Source organism: Ursus americanus, chromosome 18, assembly GCF_024610735.1.
Source record: "Ursus americanus isolate L20-20 chromosome 18, mUrsAme1.1.p, whole genome shotgun sequence".
In the NCBI taxonomy this organism is placed as follows: Eukaryota; Metazoa; Chordata; class Mammalia; order Carnivora; family Ursidae; genus Ursus; species Ursus americanus.
The window spans coordinates 8,430,773-8,450,252 of NC_142144.1; the positions used below are offsets into that span (position 1 = coordinate 8,430,773).

The window sequence follows — 19,480 nt, forward strand, 5'->3', positions numbered from 1 at the left end:
ATAGTCCCAAACTGGAAACAGTCGAAGTATTTATCAACATTGGAAAGGGGAAATAAAATGTGGTCTACCCACATAATGAATGGAATACTATACAGAAATGAAAAGGGATAAAACTCCTGCTAACACAAAAACATGACAAATCTCATGCATATTATGTTAAGTAAAAACAGGCAAAACGTATCTGCAATAGGTTTCCATTTATATTAAGTTCACAAACAGACTGAACTACTGATAGTGATAGAATTTCAAATAGAGGTTACACTTGGGGCTAACAGTGACTGGGAAGGGCATGAGGCAGGCTTCCCAGGTACTGGGGCATTCTATACTTTGATTCAGTGGCAGCTATATGGTCTGTTCACTTTGTAAAAATGCACTGCGTTGTATCCTTAAGATTTATGCACTTTACTATACGTACTTTAAAAATCTCTTTAAAAGACAGTACGAATGCATGGGATAAAGCTAAAACAATGCTTAGAAGGAAATTTATGGCACTAGACACCTACATTAGAAATGAAGAAAGGTCTCAAATTATTGACCTTAGCTTCCACTTTAAGAAACTAGGGGAGCAAATTAAACCCAAAGTAAGCAGAAGAAAGTAAATAATAAAAAATATGAGCAGAAATCAACAAACTAGAAGACAGAAAAGTAATAGAAAAAAATTAATGGAACCAAAAGCTCTTTTTTTGAGATGAATAAAGTTGATAAACTTAGCCAGACTAAGCAGGAAAAAGGAAAGGAGATGCAAATTATCCATACCAGGGATGAGAGAGGGGAAATCATTACAGATGCAATAGATATTAAAAGGATAAAGGAATATTATAAAAACTTCATGTGAATAAATTTAACTTAGATAAAATGGACAAGCATTCAAAAAACACAACCAAAGCTTACTAAAAACAGCAGCAGATTCTCTGAATAACTCCGTACCTATTAGAGAAATTGAATTCATTTTTTTAAGAGGGGGAGAAAAAGAGAGACAGACAGACAGATAGGAGGATGGGCGGAGGGAGAGGGAGAGAGAATCTTTAGCAGGCTCCATGCCCAGCACAGAGCCCAATGCAGGGCTCAATCTCTTGACCCTGAGATCATGACCTGAGCCAAAATCAAGAGTCAGACTCTTAACCAACTGAGCCACCCCGAGAAGTTTAATTCATGGTTAAAAACCTTTCCACGACAATCTAGCAACTGCACTCCTTCCCCAAAGGAGTTGAAAACTTACATCCCCACAAAAACCTAGATATCCCTCACTAGGACAGGTAAATGGATCAATAGTGGCACCTCCAGATAATGGAACATTATTCAGCAATAAGAAGACATGAGCCATCACATCATGAAGAGACATGGAAGAATCTTAAGTGTATATTACTCAACTGTAACTGTCTGATTCCAACTCCATGACACGCTGGAAAAGGCAAAGCTATGGAGACACTAAAAAGATCAGTAACTGCCAGAGGTTGGGAGAGAGGGAGGGATGGACTGGTGAAGCACAGAGCATTTTCAGAGCAGTGAAACAAGCGTGTATGATCCTATAATGGTGGATATATGTCATGTGCATTTGTCAAAACCTATATAATATACAACTCCAAGAATGAACCCTAATGTCAACTAAGGGCTTTGGGTAAAAATGATGCATCTGTTGTTTTTTTTTTTTTTTACATGTTTACGATCATGAGTTGTAACGAATTACCACTCTGGTGGGGATGTTGATAGTGTGGGAGGCTGTGGGGGGGGGCAGGGAATATGTGGGAATTTTGTACTTTCTGCTCACTTTTACTGTGAACCTAAAACTGCTCTATAAAACAGTCTATTTAAAAGGAAAAAAGCCTTCCGACAAAGAAAACCCAGGTCTACATGGCTCTGCTGGTGAAATCTACCAAATATTTACGAACATTTAAGAAAAATCATATCAATTCTACATAAACTCTTCTGGAAAACTGAAAAGAAAGGAATGCTTCCCAACTTAGTTTAAGAGGTCAGCATGGGGCACCTCGGTGGCTCAGTTTCAGCTGAATTTCTGACTCTTGATTTCAGATCAAATCGGATCTCAGGGTCATAAGACTGAGCCTCGAGTTAGGGCCCACACTGAGCATGGAATCTGATTGTCACTCTCCCTCCCCTATGCCCCTTCCCCCACCGCATGGGCATGTGGGGGATAGATAGATAGATAGATAGATAGATAGATAGATAGACAGATATATGATAAATAAATAGATCGATTAGCATTATACTGATTCCAAAACCAGAAAAAGACATTCTACATGAAAAGAAAAATACAAACCAATATTCCTCATGAACACAGATGCAGAAATTCTTAACAGAGTTTTAGCAAACAGAATCCAACAATATACAAAAAGGATTCTACACCATGACCACGTGGGGTTTATCGAAGGAATGCAAGGTTGGTTTAACATTCAAAAATCAATCATGCAATTCTCCACAGTAACAGACTAAAAAAGAAAAATCACGGTTATCTCAATAGATGCAGGAAAGGCATTTGATACAACCCTATATCCATTCCAGATAAAAATTCTCAGCAAATTAGGATCAGAAGGGAATATCCTCAACCTGATAAAGGGCAAATGTAAAAACAGCTAACATCATCCTTAACCATGAAAGGCAACTTTTCCTTCAAGACCAGAAACAAGCCAAAGATACCTGCTCCCACCACTTCTACCCAACACCGTATGAGAGGCTACAGCCAGCGAATAAGGCAAGTCAGGGAAATAAAAGGATCCAGTTTAGAAACAAAGAAATAAGACTGTTGTGATTCACAGAAAAATCATCTATGTAGAAAATTCTACAGAATCTACAAAAGAGCTAGTGGAGTAAGTGAGTTTAGCAAAGTTGTAAGATATAAGGTCAATTAAAACATTTCCATATTTCTATAAACTAAGAATGAGCAACTGGAATTTAATTTAAATAAAATAACATTTACAGCAGCATAGAAAATGCAACACTTAATCAATCTGACAAAGGTGTGTAATATCTATACACTGAAAACTTCAACATTACTGAAACAAATTAAAGAAGATCCAAATGTGTGGATACATACAGCGTGTTCATGGTTCAGGTGACTCAGTATTGTTAAGGTGTCAACTGTCCCCAAACTGATCTACAGATTCAATGTGATCATAATCAACAGCAGGCGTTTTTTTTTTTAAGATTTTATTTACTTACTTGTCAGAGCAAGAGAGCACAAGCAGGGGGAGTGGCAGGCAGAGGGAGAAGCAGGCTCCCTGTTGAGCAAGGAGCCCTATGCAGGACTCGATCCCAGGACCCTGGGATCATGACCTGAGCCAAAGGCAGACGCTTAACCGACTGAGCCACCCAAGGCATCCCAACAGCACGCATTTTTGTAAAGCTAACAAGCAGATTTTTAAATTCATATGGAAATCCAAAGGACTAGAATAGCCAAGACGACTTCAAAATAGAAGAACACATTTTAAGAACTGATTCTACCTGATTCCAAGAAAACCATGGAGGAAGTGGGAAAGGAGGGAGGGATTGCAAGGAGTGTGAGGAAACTTTCTGGGCGACAGGTATGCTTACTGTTTTGATTTGATGATGGTTTCACAGATATACACATACATCCAAACTCACTGCATTGCTGGCTTTATTTATGCATGTTTGTTATATACCTATTACATCTCAATGAAGCTGAAAAAGATCTCATTCAGTTCTCACGTTCAATTTTTGAGGTAGTTATATTACCATCTCCATTTTACAGAAATGGAAACTGAGACTCAGAGACAGTAAGTGACCAGTGTGGTCACACAGATACACACCGAATTCTTCTCACTCCAAAGCCCAAGCTCTTAAGCTTTGGGCCATATAGAAAAAAACACTTTTCTATCTGCCTCTCATTCATTCAACAAGTATTGACAAGTATTGATCCTATAATGTGGCATTGTGCTGGGGCGCCTGGGTGGCTCAGTAAGTTAAGTGTCTGCCTTTGGCTCAGGTCGTGATCTCAGGGTCCTGGGACTGAACCCCGTGCTGGGCTCCACACTCAGTGGGGAGTCTGCTTCTCCCTCTCCCTCTGCTGCCCCCCCCACTCACGCTCTCTCTCCCTCTCTCTCTCAAATAAAAAAATTGTTTTAAATGTGGCACTGTGCCTGGAGTAAGGGACCACAGCAATGACAGAGAAGGCCCTTCCCTCAGAGAGCCTGACACATTGCTGGCCCAGGGTCCCTCTAAGCTTGACTTATTAGCACTGTTGTTCCTTTTCTCCTTGCCACATCCCTGACTTCTCTCAAAAGAGAACAAATGCCTTGTGAGTTTCTGCCATGTGCCAGGCCGTCTGCCTGGTCTGCCTGGGACAGGCATCATTTCTACTTTACTGATAAGGAAACATGCAGGAACCTAGCATGATCACACAGTTAGAGACCAGCAAAGTTGCAAATGCAGACCTTCCTGCCCCTGAAGTTTAGGGTCCTCCAGTCACATCAAAACTGCCTGGAATCATGCAGCTGCTCTTAACACAGAGTCCACACAAACCTTGTTTTCCTTACAGACAAAATCACGACCAGGCGCCAAGTCCCCAAGGATAAAAACAGCTGTTCACCAAAGGTTCTGTTTTATGTTATTAATTCATTTAAAAGGAAATTTGGTTTCTAACCAGCACTATTGTCATATCCACACCCAAGAAGAGAGGAAAAATGAGTCTGGAAGGTGCAAAGTGTTGGTTTCATTGGATCAAATACACTGCTGGCCTATGTCTGCAGCCAGACCTGATTCCTGTCGCGGCGGCTCTCCCCACCCTTCAGACAAGTGTTTTTCTGGGGCTCAGGAGGGACTCCAAACCCTCCCTCCAGCAAGAGTGGAGTTGGGGGAAGCCTTTTCCACTTGTTTCCACTGTGACAAGAATTCGTTATAATGGGGAGAGCAGCTACTAGGAAATGAGAAGCAGGTAACAAATGCAAACTCAGAGCAGTCACAGATGAGAGAGGCCGCTGCTCAGGCTTCCGGTGCGAACATCAGTGCTGACGAGCCTTACGCTGGTGGCCACCTGCCCCGTGTCCTGGCCCCGACTAGAGCATACCTGGACCACCCCCTACTACCTAATTCAGTTTTTTGAACCAAGGGAGGCACTGTAGCACAGAAGTGAAGAGGACTCAATGAGATATTACCATGATTATCACTGCCACATTCGAAATGTATTCAGTAAGTGACATCAGGACTGGGTACTGTGCTGGGTCACACGATATGAAGGAATAGTATCGGCACGATCCCCGCGTCCATAACCTAGGAGGCAGACAGACTGGAAATAACTAATTATTCAAACTTTTAAAAGTTATGACATTTCAGCACAACGGTGCAAAGTGCTACACACGGCAAGTAGGAGACAGTGTGGCGAGCGGGAGGGGAACGTGCACGACTCCCAGTCTAGCGCTCCCAGCTGCTCGCTCCACCTCTGCGACAGGTGGAAACCGAGGAGGCTGTGGGTGGCATGGAGCAGCAGGCCTGGGCTGGCTGAGGCTGGGAGGTCGGCTGCTGGTCCCTCACACTGCCTGGCCAGCAGGGTAAAGGAGGTGTGCATCCGAGGAGCAGTGGGGAGCCCCAGAGGGATCTAGGCAGGACAGGGTCAGACTGTGGCTTTGGAAAGATGTCTCTGGATGCAGAAAGGAGGTTGGGAAGCAGGAAGAAGTGTGAGGAGATGTGATCGGAGGAGAGGTGGCGGAGGCTCAGGATAGGCTGGGGTAGTGGAGGGAAATAAATGGTCTGAGAAAACTGCCCAGCATGTGACCTGAGAGAGGGGTTTTAATGATGTCATCGAAACCGATCTCCTCTTTACAAATAACTGCCTGCTGGCAACGAGCTTTCCTTCTCCTAGGGCCAAACGCTGTGATTCCAAGGAGCAGCAAAGACACACAGGGTTTGTCTGACATCCAACACTGACCTCGGCTTTCTGGAATGCCCGCTTCTTCAGAGCAGGCAACCCAGCATCCAGACAAAAGGCCAGAGGGTCAGGTTCCTGAACCCACAGGCAGTGTTTTCCTGCACTGCAACGTGTCATGTGGCCCAGAGGAAATGGTGTACTTCATCAGGCAGTCTTCCATTCCTACAGGCCAGCCTTCTGCAAACCAACAGATGCTGGTCGAGTCACGCTCAGGAGCCTCAAGCCCTGAGGCAGGAAGGGTGAAGGCAAACCTCTCTAGAGTAACTGCCCTGCAGGGACACAAGCTTTCTCTGGAGAAAGCCTCTGTGCCCCAAAACATTCATTAATGCTGCTCCCTTCCTCATTCTAAGCCACCTGCCTTTCTCTCTAAGCCCCAGCTTCCCTACGGAGCTACAGTGAGGAAAGCAGAGGGTTGCAAGCCCACCCAGACGAGCCCTTGCCTGCCTTCCGCTAACACTGAGCTCCTGGCCTGTGCCTCGAAGCCTGGTGGCAGGTGCTAGTGACACTCTGGTCCCTTACCTCATGCGGCTCCCAGTCCAGGCCCACAGCTGTGTTCTGGGTGAGCCCAGGCTACCTCCTGGCACCTCAGCTCCCCTCCACGTTGCTATCAGCACCCTTGCCTTTGGCTCTGGCCCACGGTCTCCTCCTCTCACTCTCCTGCCGTCATCTCCAGGGACATCGCTAAACTGGGTGGTGTGCATGGGTCACACCATACCCCCACCTCCTCCAGGAGAGACCTTCATCGTCCTCCCACTGCAGCTTCCCAAAGGCACAGCCACGTCCCATCAAGCACAGTCTCCTGAGCCTCCCCACCTCACAGACCCTGCACTCTGCCATCATTCTCCCTCGACGACCTCCTGACCTCCAGCTCATTCTCAGGCTCCAAACCAAATCTGTGCTTTGCCCCCTGCTCGACCTCTGGTCCCTCAGTCCTTCTAGAGTCTTCCAGGCCGTCAGCCCTCTCCAGCCCTTCCGGCCTCCCTCCCCCAGAGTAAACATCACTGATGCCCCTTGCTCTGCTTCCATGCTCCTTGGGCCTCCTCCTGCCTCTGGAGTCACTTCCTCTGCCTCCTTCTCTGCCCACTGCCCTTCCTGCTGTTCCCTGAATGCACAGTCCACTCCCCTCTGTTTCTTCTCCTCCCGGGCCTCACAGCAGCCTCATAACCAGCCCAAACCAGGCTCCCTCCTCTCCAGGGCTGCCTCCCTGGCCTCACACACACTGTTGCAAAGATCCTAATTGGTCTCCCAAGTCCAGCTGGTTCTGTCTCTGGCAGCGAGAATGAACTTCCTAAAATACAGTCTGTCCATGTTATTCCCTTTTTGAAATCCCTCAGTGGATCCCCCAGTCCAGCAACGTGGAGCTCTGCCTCCTGCCGGTCCCTACCACCCACTCTCTTTGACATCTCTGCCAAAATCTCCCCCAAATACTTCCTGTCTACTGTATGTTCACATAGCTGTTCCTCCCTCTCGCTGGATTGTGCCCCCTCCCACTGTGTCCCCTTCATCTCTGTCTCTCCAGCACATAGCCCAGCAGACTGATGAATGAACGACTGAGTGAGCAAGTGCAGGTCAGTCACTACTGGGGACTCTGGCAGTGGGGATGGCAGCACAAACTAGGGAAAACACAGGCACACAGAGAGGCTTTCCGTCTCACTGAACTTGGTACCATTAAGACTCGTTTCCTTCATGCTCAGACCCACTAGATGTCCATCCACGTGCCTCTGTGACCCTGCACGCCCCCAGCTGCCAGTGGGCAAAAGAATGACACACGGACTTGTGGTAAGCCCCTGCTATGCCGACATGCTTGGCAATGGGGCCCTCGAGGAGCAGAGAACCGAGAGAGCAGCAGGCTCGCCTTTTCTCCTCCCCAGCCACCCGGCACCAAAAGTAATGTTGAATCTCGCTAAATGTATTATCTGCCTTTTCAATGAGTCTTTCACTCTGCCTGAAATGCCCTTCCTAACTCCCATCCCCTTCCCCAAACCACCCATAAAATGCAATCCCTTTCAGCCTGCCAGCGTGCCAACTCGTGCCAAGGCAGAGCGACTCCCCCAGCAATGTCCGCAGGGTCCTGGGGCACCACGGTGTGAGTCTGCATCCAGACCTCAGCTTCACGAAGGCCATCCAGGGGACCAGGATGTGAACTCAGACCTCAAGGACTCCAGGAAGAACGCTCTTACCCACTCCGCTAGTGAAAGCGCTGCCTCCTTGGGGCCAGCGGCTCCCCCACAGGCACTGCTGAATGTTCTGCTGAGCACAACCTCACGTCCGTAAAGCACACAGCCTGTTCAAACTGTGTACCACTGAGAGCAAACGGCCAAAGCCATCGGGGACAGACAGCCTGCAGGCACTATACTAAGTTTTTACACACCCACTGTAAGGTTAAAAACTGTGATTTCCCCCATTTTACACAAGAAAACAGAAGCACAAAGAGAATGAGTAACTTGTCCAAAGTCTGAGCTCCTCAGGGTGAGGCCGGGACTCAACCCCGGCTTTGTCAGAGTCCCTGCTCTTGAGCACCGTGTGGGTGAGTGGACCCAGTGGCCCAGTGTGGACAGAGCCCAGGCCTGAGGAATGCACAGACCACATTCATTTTCAGCACCTTCTAAGAACAGTAGATTCCCCCCCTGACGCTGCTCCCCGTTGACATGGAAACCAATGACAAAACCAGTTCTGAGAGTTCCACTGGCCTCTGAGAAACTGCTGGGCCTTCAATTCCATGGGCTGGGAGGTTGGGCATAATGATGGAGTTGGGCATAATGACAGATGTGGGAGGGAATACTGGTGGGGACAAAATGCCACCGCACAAATGTACCACACAAGGCTGCCGCCACCAGGACCGCTCAAAAAGACCTCCTTCACCCTAAGCCCTGGCAGCCAGGAATCTACCACAGTGGTGATGGGTTCTGGGCCACAGTGTAGAAGTTAAACCCAGCTGTGAGCCATTATGCTGCAAAGTTATATCTGTATTAACTCACCAATGTTTGATAAAATTGGTCACTTGTGAGAGTCACCGGGGAACAGGGCAGTTGTGGTTCTTTATTTGCTAACTTCCATTTTCCTTATTCTCTGCCAATCCTTAACTCACCGTCTGCCAAGCTTCCTCTAAGCCCTGGGACGATGCTCTTGCGGTCTCCCTTGCAGAAACAAGCAGAAGCCACAGTTCTACCCTCAGTTATCAACAGCATTTGGAAATTTGAATCTTCAAAGGCTGAGCTCACCAGGCAAAACCCTTGTTTTGGGGGAAGCGGTTCCACCACAAAACAGGCACCCTGGTAATAATGTTCCCTTAACTGGTACACTCCCCACCCTCGGCAAAGGGCCTAAACACAGCCAGATAACATTCCGCTCCCGCGCTTCTCCCATTCATTCCTTCTCCCCTCATTCAACAAATATTGAGTACCCACTGTGCTCCAGGCACTGGGGTTCAACAGGGTTTCTCAGGAGGCGGACTCCAGAACCGAGTGAGCATAACCCTCCTCTTCTGCCCTGGTGCTTCCAAGAGCCTTCTGGGGAAGTCAAGAAGGGGGGCCACAGGGGTGTGGAAGTGGCACGAGGGAGGGAAGACGAGAAGAAAAGGTACTAAAGACAGACACTGCAAAGAAATGTTAAACTGTAATCCATAGTCTACTGGTTAATTTAATACCGATATTATTATTTTTAAACTTGTGTGTGTGTGTGTGTGTGTATACATATATATGCTGACATAATACAAAAATGTAATTATTGAGTGTTGTTAGAAACCAAAACTGTCCGTGTAAAAGAAATCATATGAAAATCAAGGGAATTAAGTTCACAACACTGTAATGCCAGATTTGCGTTGGAAAGATCAACATTTATCAGTCACGTGTCAACAAGATAATGTGATGTAACAAGCAACCCTCAAACCCCAGCGGCTTACAACAGCAGTATTCACTTCACACTCAGGGGTCAGCAGAACAGCTGCGGTTCCGCCAATCTCCACCGGCTCACTGGGCGGGGCCAGGTTAGGCTAGAATCAGGCTCTGGGTTCAGTTCAGGTCATCTATGACATCCTCATTTGGGGATTCAGGCTAAACAAGCAAGAGCTACCCATATATCATGAAGGGTGGAAGTTCCACGGGGGCTGGTCATGCCTCTCACTCACCACGTGCATGCTGTCACTTATGCCCAAGGCACAGGGCCAAGTCCAAAGTCAGCAGGATGAGAAACAGACACCACCCACAGGGAAGTCATGACAAGGATGAGGAGGGAAGGAAGAATGTGGAGAAAGAATACCACCTACCCTAATTACGAACTCATGACTTCCTTTTATTTATTTTTTATTATTATTTTTTTTTTTTAGAGAAAGAGAGAGCACAAGCAGGCAGGGCCAGAGGGAGAGGGAGAGAATCCCAAGCAGGCTCCACACTCAGCACACAGCCTGACACGGGGCTCAATCCATGACCCCAAGATCATGACCCGAGCAGAAACCAAGAGTCAGACACTCAACCAACTGAGCCACCCAGGCGCCCCATGACTTTTCCTTTGAAAAAGTATTTCTTTACCCTGTCCACCAAAAGGGCCTAAAAGCAACTGCAACCTCTTCTCATGAGTATCCTTTCACCCAGATTGTGGTTTCTGAGCATTCATCTCCAGTAAAAGAAACCAGCACCCCGAAGGCACACCCCATTCCAGGTCTTCAGCAGGAATTGTACAACAGAACACTGATATAGCTCGCTGTGCCAAAGAGCAAGGAAGCCATCCAAACCAAGGGGATGGTGTTAAAAGGGTACAGGCGGTAACACGAAAGGGCTCCCACTGGTTAAAGACAGGACAATTTACGTATCAAAAAAAACAGTGACTACAGCTCACTGAAACAGACTCCCAGTCCCTCTCTAACCCTCTGGGATCACCATCTCCAAGGACGGAGCCCAGGCGTCTGTCTATATGCCTTTACAGAGCTCCCCAGCTGATTCGGACGCACAGGCAGCACTGAAAGCAATGGTCCGCAGGCTTCCTGATCTGCGTGCACGTCACTCACAGCGTCCATCCTGCTCTCAGATGCTGGCCTCTGCTTCCCGGGAAGGCTCGTCAAACTCGTAACTGTCCTTTACGCATGTCCCTCCAGCTCTGGGGTGGTCCAGCCACAATGTGGCAGGCCTCATCAAGAAGAAAAACTCCGGTTTTCAGTCTGCTAACAACAATAACAGCAAAAAAGCTGGGGCAGCTCCCAGGAACCTCCTTTTAACCACAGTTTTGACAACGACAATGAATTGGAGCAAACTTTTCCATTTTTAGCTAACATAGATCCAAGACATCCACGTTTGGGGTTTCTCCAGATACCTCAAAGGAGTTAGTTTTTAATCCTCACTCTGTATCAGAATCACCTGGAAACCATCTACAAGATGGGGTTGACTGGGCTCCAGGCCCTGACCCAGAGATCCAGATTCAATGGTCAAGGGTGGAGTCTGGCACCCCATGTTTCAGAGGCTGCCAGGCAATTCTGAGGTGCAGCCACATTTGACACCCACAGCTCCAAGCGAAAATCTTGAAAGCAAAACATCTCCACCTTAATGTCTTATCACAATCGGAAACAAGATGTGTCTTGGATGAGGCACCTTCCGAACCTCAGTGCCCTGGGGAGAAGCCCTGGTCTGCCCCTAGCTGTGCCTCTGAAGAACTCCCCACCACCGTCCCTCCTACAATCAGCCTGAGCAGCCAGCTTCCCTGGGCACATGCAGGTTCAGGATTCAGGGCTCACGGCGAGCTGGGCTACTCTCCCAGACGCTCAGGACAGAGAATAAAGATCCAAATGTCTAAACAGCTCCAGATCAAAGCTAAGCAGAGAACGTGATCACAAATAGCTTCGAGCTGAGAACGAAGGCAGCCATCACGAAAATACTCCCCTGAAAGTCTCCAAGAGGGACAGTTGTTCTATTTTTTTTTAATTAGAAAGAATGGATAATTTCATGTTAGAAGATAACAGTAAAAGACTGGAAGTCAGCCAGTTCAAAAAAGCAAACATAGCTCTGCTCCCCAAACCTGATGAACACAGCATGCGTGCACGCGCGCACACACACACACACACACAGAGCACTACAAATCACTGCCACGTCTTCACATAAACGCTGAGCGCAGCTAGAAGTACTAGTTTCCTCCTAATTTGCACTAGGTTAGATGCCAGCTCTCAGAAGGCCTGGATCCTTTGTCTGGCTTTGTATTAAAATATGCTGCTTTTCTCAAAGCCTTAACAGCTACCATACTATAAGAGGAAGGGCTGCATGTCAAGAGAGTTCTGGAATTCACACCATGGTTGCAGCAGACACTTTCTGACATATCTCCCCATGTGCACCCCTCTTCTCTAAAATGTGTACCCCATTCACCAGACTGGGTCCCCTCAGCTGTGCTTGCTCACCTTGGCCGCACAGTCCTGGCCTAGGTCATGAACCAGCACCAGTCACGTGGCTCAGCAGGGCTGGACTGAGAGCTACTGGTCTCAGTCTGGAAGGTGGACTAAAGAAGGACCATGTAAATGCAAGCCCTTCGGGGAGGCCAGGTTGGATCACGTGAACAGATAGGAAAGAAGGCAGGAGAGCGGGGGCGCCTGGGTGGCACAGCGGTTAAGCGTCTGCCTCTGGCTCAGGGCGTGATCCCGGCGTTATGGGATCGGGTCCCACATCAGGCTCCTCCGCTAGGAGCCTGCTTCTTCCTCTCCCACTCCCCCTGCTTGTGTTCCCTGTCTCGCTGGCTGTCTCTATCTCTGTCAAATAAATAAATAAAATCTTTAACAAAAAAAAAAAAAAAAAAAAGAAGGCAGGAGAGCGAAAGAGAGGAAAAAGCAAAGCCAAGAGGAAGAGACAGCCTGAGTCTCAGTTGGCTCTCCAGCCACCGGAACTCCACGCTCACGGAGTCCATAAAGTGCCCCTTTATCCCCATAATAAACTCCTCTTCTGCCTATTCAGCTACTTTGAAATGGATTCCTATTACTTGCCAACAAAAAAAGAACCCCGACTAAAACAACTCGAAAGCCTTGTTATCAACTACTAAACACTTCCAGGATATTTTTAAAGACCCAAAGCGACTTTTTTCTCTCTATTGAATATGCTATTTCTAAAAATGTACATATGCTCTTAATGTAAGTATGTATATGTTTTGTTGTGGCAACTGGTTTCGAAATCAGAAACAAGGCAACCACCAGAATTTGGGATCAACAAAAAGAAAGCTCTCCAGAAAAAATGTTCCCTCACATCCCGTTCTTACCATTCTCAACAGCAGGAGCCTGGGAAAAGGGATCAGTGTGGGAAGGCCTGGCTCAGACCCCAGCCCGGCCAGGGTGGACCAGACACGGTGACATTCTCTGCAGAACCCAAACACCTGGTTCAAAGAATGAGCACCACCAAGAATGAGAAGCTCCTGGGTGCACTCTTTAACAGGGACTTCAGCCAACAATGTGTTTATAGAGACTTCAAGACAGAAATTAAGAGTCGCTCAAACATGGCTGACTAAATCATCTCTTCCCAGCCACAGTGTTTACAACAATTTAAAGGACAAAGTACAGACCTCCGGCTGGATGGCTTTAAACACAGGTATGTCCATTAACGTGATCTGGCTCTGCAACAAAAGAGAATCAGCGTTAGAATATACTGGAAATCAAAGGTACCTTTGAATCTACACAGAGTAACAACACATTCTCCCTTGAAATAAAAATCAAGAAAGAATAGAAAAAAAAATTTTCTAAAACGCCTCTCCCATCCCTTCCCCCTTCATAAATCTTGACCCCACACCCTACTTTCTTTAATGTGAGACAAACTCTCAATTTAAGAATTGATGATAGTCATTTAGGGGGTGGGACTGAGATTAAGGGGAACATTTTTAGTTTGGATATTTTTGTACTATTTGAGTTTTTGTTTCAAGCATGAACTACTTTTGTAATTTAAAAAAGTTGCAGACACAATATTAAAAATCAGAATGGTAAACAGAGACACTATCTATTACTCTAAATTTAAATTTAAAAAAAAATTGTAGCTTATAGAAATCGTACATTTCTTCTGAAGTCTAAGCCTTCTCTAAATTATACGGTAGAGTGCTGCTCGAGATGCAGCCGTGGACCAGCGCCGGACCACAAACTATTTATTCCACCAGCCCACAATGAGATAACTACAGAACTTGAGAGCAAGCATTTGGGAACTTTTATAACAAATTGCCACAACGTTTGCATTGTATTTTTTTTTTTAAGTATCAGTCCTCAACAGATGGGAAATGAAAAAAACTGGCCCTTTACCACAGCTAGCTTGCGAAGCACTAATGTTGTAAATACAGAAAACACACATCTAGTTAAAGGCTGTCCCCATGGTTAGCTGTTCATCGGGTGACAGTAAGAGAAAGCACCATTGCTGACAATCTTTGCAGGCCAAGGCATCCACTGAGGTGACTTCACATGGTCTGCCCGTCTCCATACGTCACCTGGGATGCCAGGTGTCAGTTAAGAGACACCTCTGTGACAGGCCAGGGAAAGGAGAGCCAAGGGTGTTTGGATGCCTCCTAACTTGAGAAGACACCCTGCCTGTGGCACATAGGTCAAAGGGGAGGATGTGATGCAGTGGAACGAACAGGGGGTCTGGAATCAGCAGGGCTTGGGTGTGTGTCTGGATACCACTGCTAATATGCTCTTTGACACATGGTTTAACCTCTCCCAGCCTCAGGTGCCATATCTAGGAAATGGTGACAATAATCCCCATCTTACAGGATCTTTGGGAAAATTCAAGAGAGGAAGTGCAGAATGCCTGGCATCTGACAGGTGCTCTCTCTAGATATGCGTATGTGTGTATACATACATATAGACATGCATATAGAGAGAGCGCATCTATGCATGTGCATAGAGAGAGACAGAGACAGAGACAGACAGACAGAGAGCATCTGTCAGGTGCCAAGCATTCCACACCTCCTATCTTGAATTTTCACAAAGATTATATATATACCGTGGATCCTTGAACAACATGGGGGTTAGGGATGCCAACACTCCATGGCCTAAAATCTGCATATCAGGGTGCCTGAGTGGCTCAGTCAGTTAAGCGTCCAACTCTTGACTTTGGCTCAGGTTATGATCTCAGGGTTGTGAGGTCGAGTCCCACATCAGGCTCCATGCTCAGCAGGAAGTCTGCTTCTCTCTCTACCTCTCTCTCCCTCTGCCCCTCCCCTCACTTCTGCACTCTTGCTCTAATATAAATAAATCTTTAAAAAAATAAAATAAAATGTGAATATAACTTTTGACTCCCCAAAAACTTTGCTAACAGCCTACTGTTGACCAGAAGCCTTACTGATAGCATCAACAGTTGATTAACACATTTTGTATGTTAGATAAATTATAAACTGTACTTTTACAAAGAGGTAAGCTAGAGAAAAGCAAATGTTATTAAAAAAATCATAAGGAAGGGAAAATGCATTTACAGTACTGTATTTATAAAAAAAAAAATCTGAATATAAGTGGGCCTGCACAGTTCAAACCTGTGTGCTCAAGGGTCAACTATGTGTACATGTGTGTTTACATATTTACACTTACATGTCATACATATGTGAAGTCACATGGATGGGCTCGTACTGGCATGTGAACTTATGGTTCCTGACCAATACATGAGCTAAGAAATAAGGGAACCGTTAATTTGTTTGAATATTCAAGCATCAAAGTTGCTCTTAAAGGAGGTTGTTACTTGAGTCAACAAATAGTCATGAAAAAGCCTCATGTCAAGAATACATTGGAAAAATGGCAACACACACAGTATGTCAAGTGTAACCACAATCCAGGGCTAAGGTATAGAATTGTGGTTGCCTCTTGGCATAATTTAAAGGTGGTCCAAGACCACTGGATTCCTGAGAAGCACAGGATGCAGGCCAAAGCGTACCATCCTCAGGGCTGAGCGGGAAAGGGAAATAAGCAGGTGGCTTCTGTGGAGAGCCTCTCTGTCCCCTCCAACGGGCCAGTGCTGGCACTAACGGAAGCTCAGCAGAGAGATAGCAAAGGCACCAGGCATAAAGAAGCACTTGGCAACCGAGCCCGTCCACCTCTGGGTCTACCCACCAGTGGCAAGGGGGCACTAGACGTCAGCACAAGGTGGATCTGGTCCTCGTAATCTGGCGTCGAGGGACAACTAAGGCCAGGAGGCCTGCAGGTCTGTGTGTCTGGCCCAGAGCTATATGCCAGGCGGTACAAACACACTGGCATTTCTCCTGCCAGAACCATGGAGAGTGCTAGCCAAGTCCCCTCACATTTGGATTAATTCTGCCATCCCGGGGAACAGAAAGGCCTTGTGAAAACAGGAGATTCACGCTGAAAGCTCAGAGGGCCTTGGAAATCTCTCCCACGGCTCAAGTTAACTCCCTACCCGGGAGAACTAGCAGGATGTTTACAATGTCATTTAGGACGAGAACCAAAAGTCTGCTAATGTGAAAATGAGAAAACTTCCTCTCCATCCTGCCATCACTTCTAGGGTTTGCTACTGAATTTCCAAATGATTTATTGAAATAGTGGCTTTACATTTCACATTTTTTTGGATGGTCCAAGTTTTGAGTATCCTAATCCCTGCTCAGCCCCTAAATCAGAAAACGTATTCAGGTGTTTTATTCAAAATAAACAACAGAAGTCACCAAACTTAAAATAGATTGGCTGGTCGCAAACACACAATCTGAGGGTTTTCAGAAGACTCTCTCCCATTTCTAGCCCCTCAATTCTGACCAAAAACGATGCAGAGTCCAGAACAAGAATATGTCACTACATAGGTAAAATCATCAGATTATAAATTTCATGCCATTTTACCACAAAGCCAAACACACGTGTAAAGGCGCTGATGCGCAGTCCTTCCCAGGAAGCGCGGCCACTCCAAAGCCAGCAGGTCTACCAGAAAGGGAGGGTATGGGCGGGGGGGCTCGAGGGAAGTCAGGTCCTGTCCCCCCTCACAGCAGCTCTCAGCCTCAGGAGACCTGCCTGCAGGGGAGAGGCCCCGGCTTCCTGGAGAGAAGGGGCATTTCCTAGAGGTGTGGTGCGGCCTCCACAGAAGTGGGCCCATCTGGTCGACAAGCAGCACTGGTCACGATGAGTACCGCGCACTGTATGGAAGTGTTAAATCTCTACATTGTGCACCTGAAACTAACATTACACTGTGTGGTAACTAAGTAAAAACAATGAACGAACAAACGCACGAATGAATGAACGAACGAAATCAGCAAGCCTGCCACGGTGAGGCACACATGCCTGGACTGAGGAGCACACTCATCATCAAGTCTCTCAATGGCTTCTCCTTATTTTGGGACATAAAGCATCATACAGGATGCCCAATGAAACTAGTGGCCCTGGCGATGCCTTCCTTAATCCTAACTTCTCCTCCCATCTCCTCCTTCCTCCTAGTCCAGGGCCTGCTAAAAATCCAGGCTTTTTAGGGAAATGGCTCAACTCCACATATTACAAAACGTTTCTGCTGAGGTGAATTCTTCAGAACGGAGAGACCTATTGAAGCACCTCACAATGTGGCCCTAAAGAAAGCGATGGCTCTATGTGGATCAATGAAAGCTACTTAGCCAAAAAGGAAACAAAAAATGTTTTCTGCATATGTTGAAAGTAGTGTTTCTCTAACACTGGTGACTAAATCCCATCTTCCCAGCCACAACCTTATATCAAGGCTCTCAGCCCCCAAACAAAGAAACAAAAGCAGCTGTTGGCAAATCAGTGGCATATTTTATAACAGAAGGTATCTTCACATTTGCGTTTAGATCACCCCACCAACTCACGGCCAGGAGGGCTCACGGAACAAAAGGCAATCAGCTCCAAAGATACATTCCTACTTCTACTCCCAGAGCCACAGGAAGCACGTGTCTGGCAAATTTAGAATCACAGTCAAGGAAATGCAAATTAAACAGGAAGATGCCACTTGTCGTCTGTCAGTCAGTGCCATCAGGAGCGACAGGACTAGAAACTGCTCTGTTCTTTTCGGAAACCAATCTGGCAGTAACCCATTAAAAAAGCTCTTTAACTTTGGATTTTTTTAAAAAGCCAAACCTATAAAAAGTTGCAAGAACAGTATAATGAATTCTATAACCTTTCACCTAGCTTCACTAATTAACATCTTGCCTCATCTGCTTTATCTCTATGTATATAATTATACATACACACTTTTTTCGGAACCACGCAGAAATAAAACGTAGGTATCATGACTCTTCACCCCTAAATCCGTCAGCATGTTATTTGCCAAGAACAAGATCATGCTCTTATATAACGATAAAATTATTACATTTAGGAAATTTATCATTGCTACAATAGCATCATCTAATATTATAGTCCACATTCAAAATTTGCTAAATATTCCAATATTGTTTTTTATAGCAATTTTCCTTGATCCAAGATCAGGCACTGCACTTCATATTATCTTCTAAGAAGTGAAATGAGCATACTGTTGACACAACAATCCCTACACCTACACAATGAAGACCACTGGTACATAAGGAGACTTTATATAGACATCTACATTCAGATACAGATAGAAAAATAGATGTTTACTACACCATTATTTGCAAAAGCAAAAATCTGGATACAACATAGGACACCATGAAAAGGGAGCTGTTGAAAAAAAAATTATGGTATATCCAGACTCTGGAATATTATGCAGCTATTAAAAATTAGAATTAAAGGGACTCCTGAGTGGCTCAGTCAGTTGAGCATCTGACTCTTGATTTCAGCTCAGGTCAAGATCTCAGGGTCATGAGATCAAGCCCTGAGTTGGGCTCCATGCTCAGCGGGGACTTTGCTTGGAATTTTCTCTCCCCCTCCCTCTGCCCCTCCCTTGCTTGTGCATGCATACACTTGCTCGCTCGCTCTCTCGCTCGCTCTCTCAAATAAATAAGTCTTTAAAAACAGAGAATTACATCTATACATATTGACCTAGAAAGATGTCTATGATCTATTGATGATAAAGTTCCAGCACTGCTTTTTACTTTGCTTTCGGCCTACTGGGGAGTAGAAGAATGGAGATCTAGCTGTAGATGTCTGACATCAGCCATGGCAACATTTTTCTAGATATGTCTTGTGAGGCAAAGGAAACAAAAGCAAAAATAAACTACTGGGACGACAACAAAATAAAAAACTTCTGCAGAGCAAAAAATAAGCCAATCGACAAAACTAAAAGACAACCTACTGAATAGGAGAAGATATTTGCAAATGACATATCCAATAAAGGGTTCATATCCAAGATATATAAAGAACTGATATAACTCAACACCAAAAAAACAAACAATCCAATTTAAAAATGAGCAGAAGACATTAGCAGACATTCCTCCAAAGAAGACATCCAGATGGTCAACAGACAGACACACGAAAAGATGTTCAACATCACTCATCATCAGGGAAATGCAAATCAAAACCACAATGAGATATCACCTCACACCTGTCAGAATAGCTAAAATCAAAAACACAAGAAATGACAAGCGTTGGCAAGGATATGGAGTAAAAGGAACCCTCTGCACTGTTGGTGGGAATGCAAGCTCATGCAGCCACTGTGGAAGACAATGGAGGTTCCTCAAAAAATTAAAAATAGAACTACCCTACGATCTGGTAATCACACCACTGGGTATTTACCC

The 19,480-nt window shown here is 45.8% G+C and overlaps 1 protein-coding gene across 8 annotated transcripts in view; it reads right to left on the reverse strand.

Annotated features, from left to right (window-relative positions):
- The window catches only part of RALGPS1 (Ral GEF with PH domain and SH3 binding motif 1), a 280,227-nt gene that overhangs the window by 203,753 nt on the left and 56,994 nt on the right, over nucleotides 1-19,480 (reverse strand). For all 8 annotated transcript variants that reach the window (XM_045790913.2, XM_045790912.2, XM_087869364.1 and 5 more), the window contains one exon: nucleotides 13,421-13,471. In XM_045790913.2, the coding sequence (XP_045646869.1) occupies nucleotides 13,421-13,471 (51 nt within the window). The remainder of the gene's footprint in view (nucleotides 1-13,420; nucleotides 13,472-19,480) is intronic.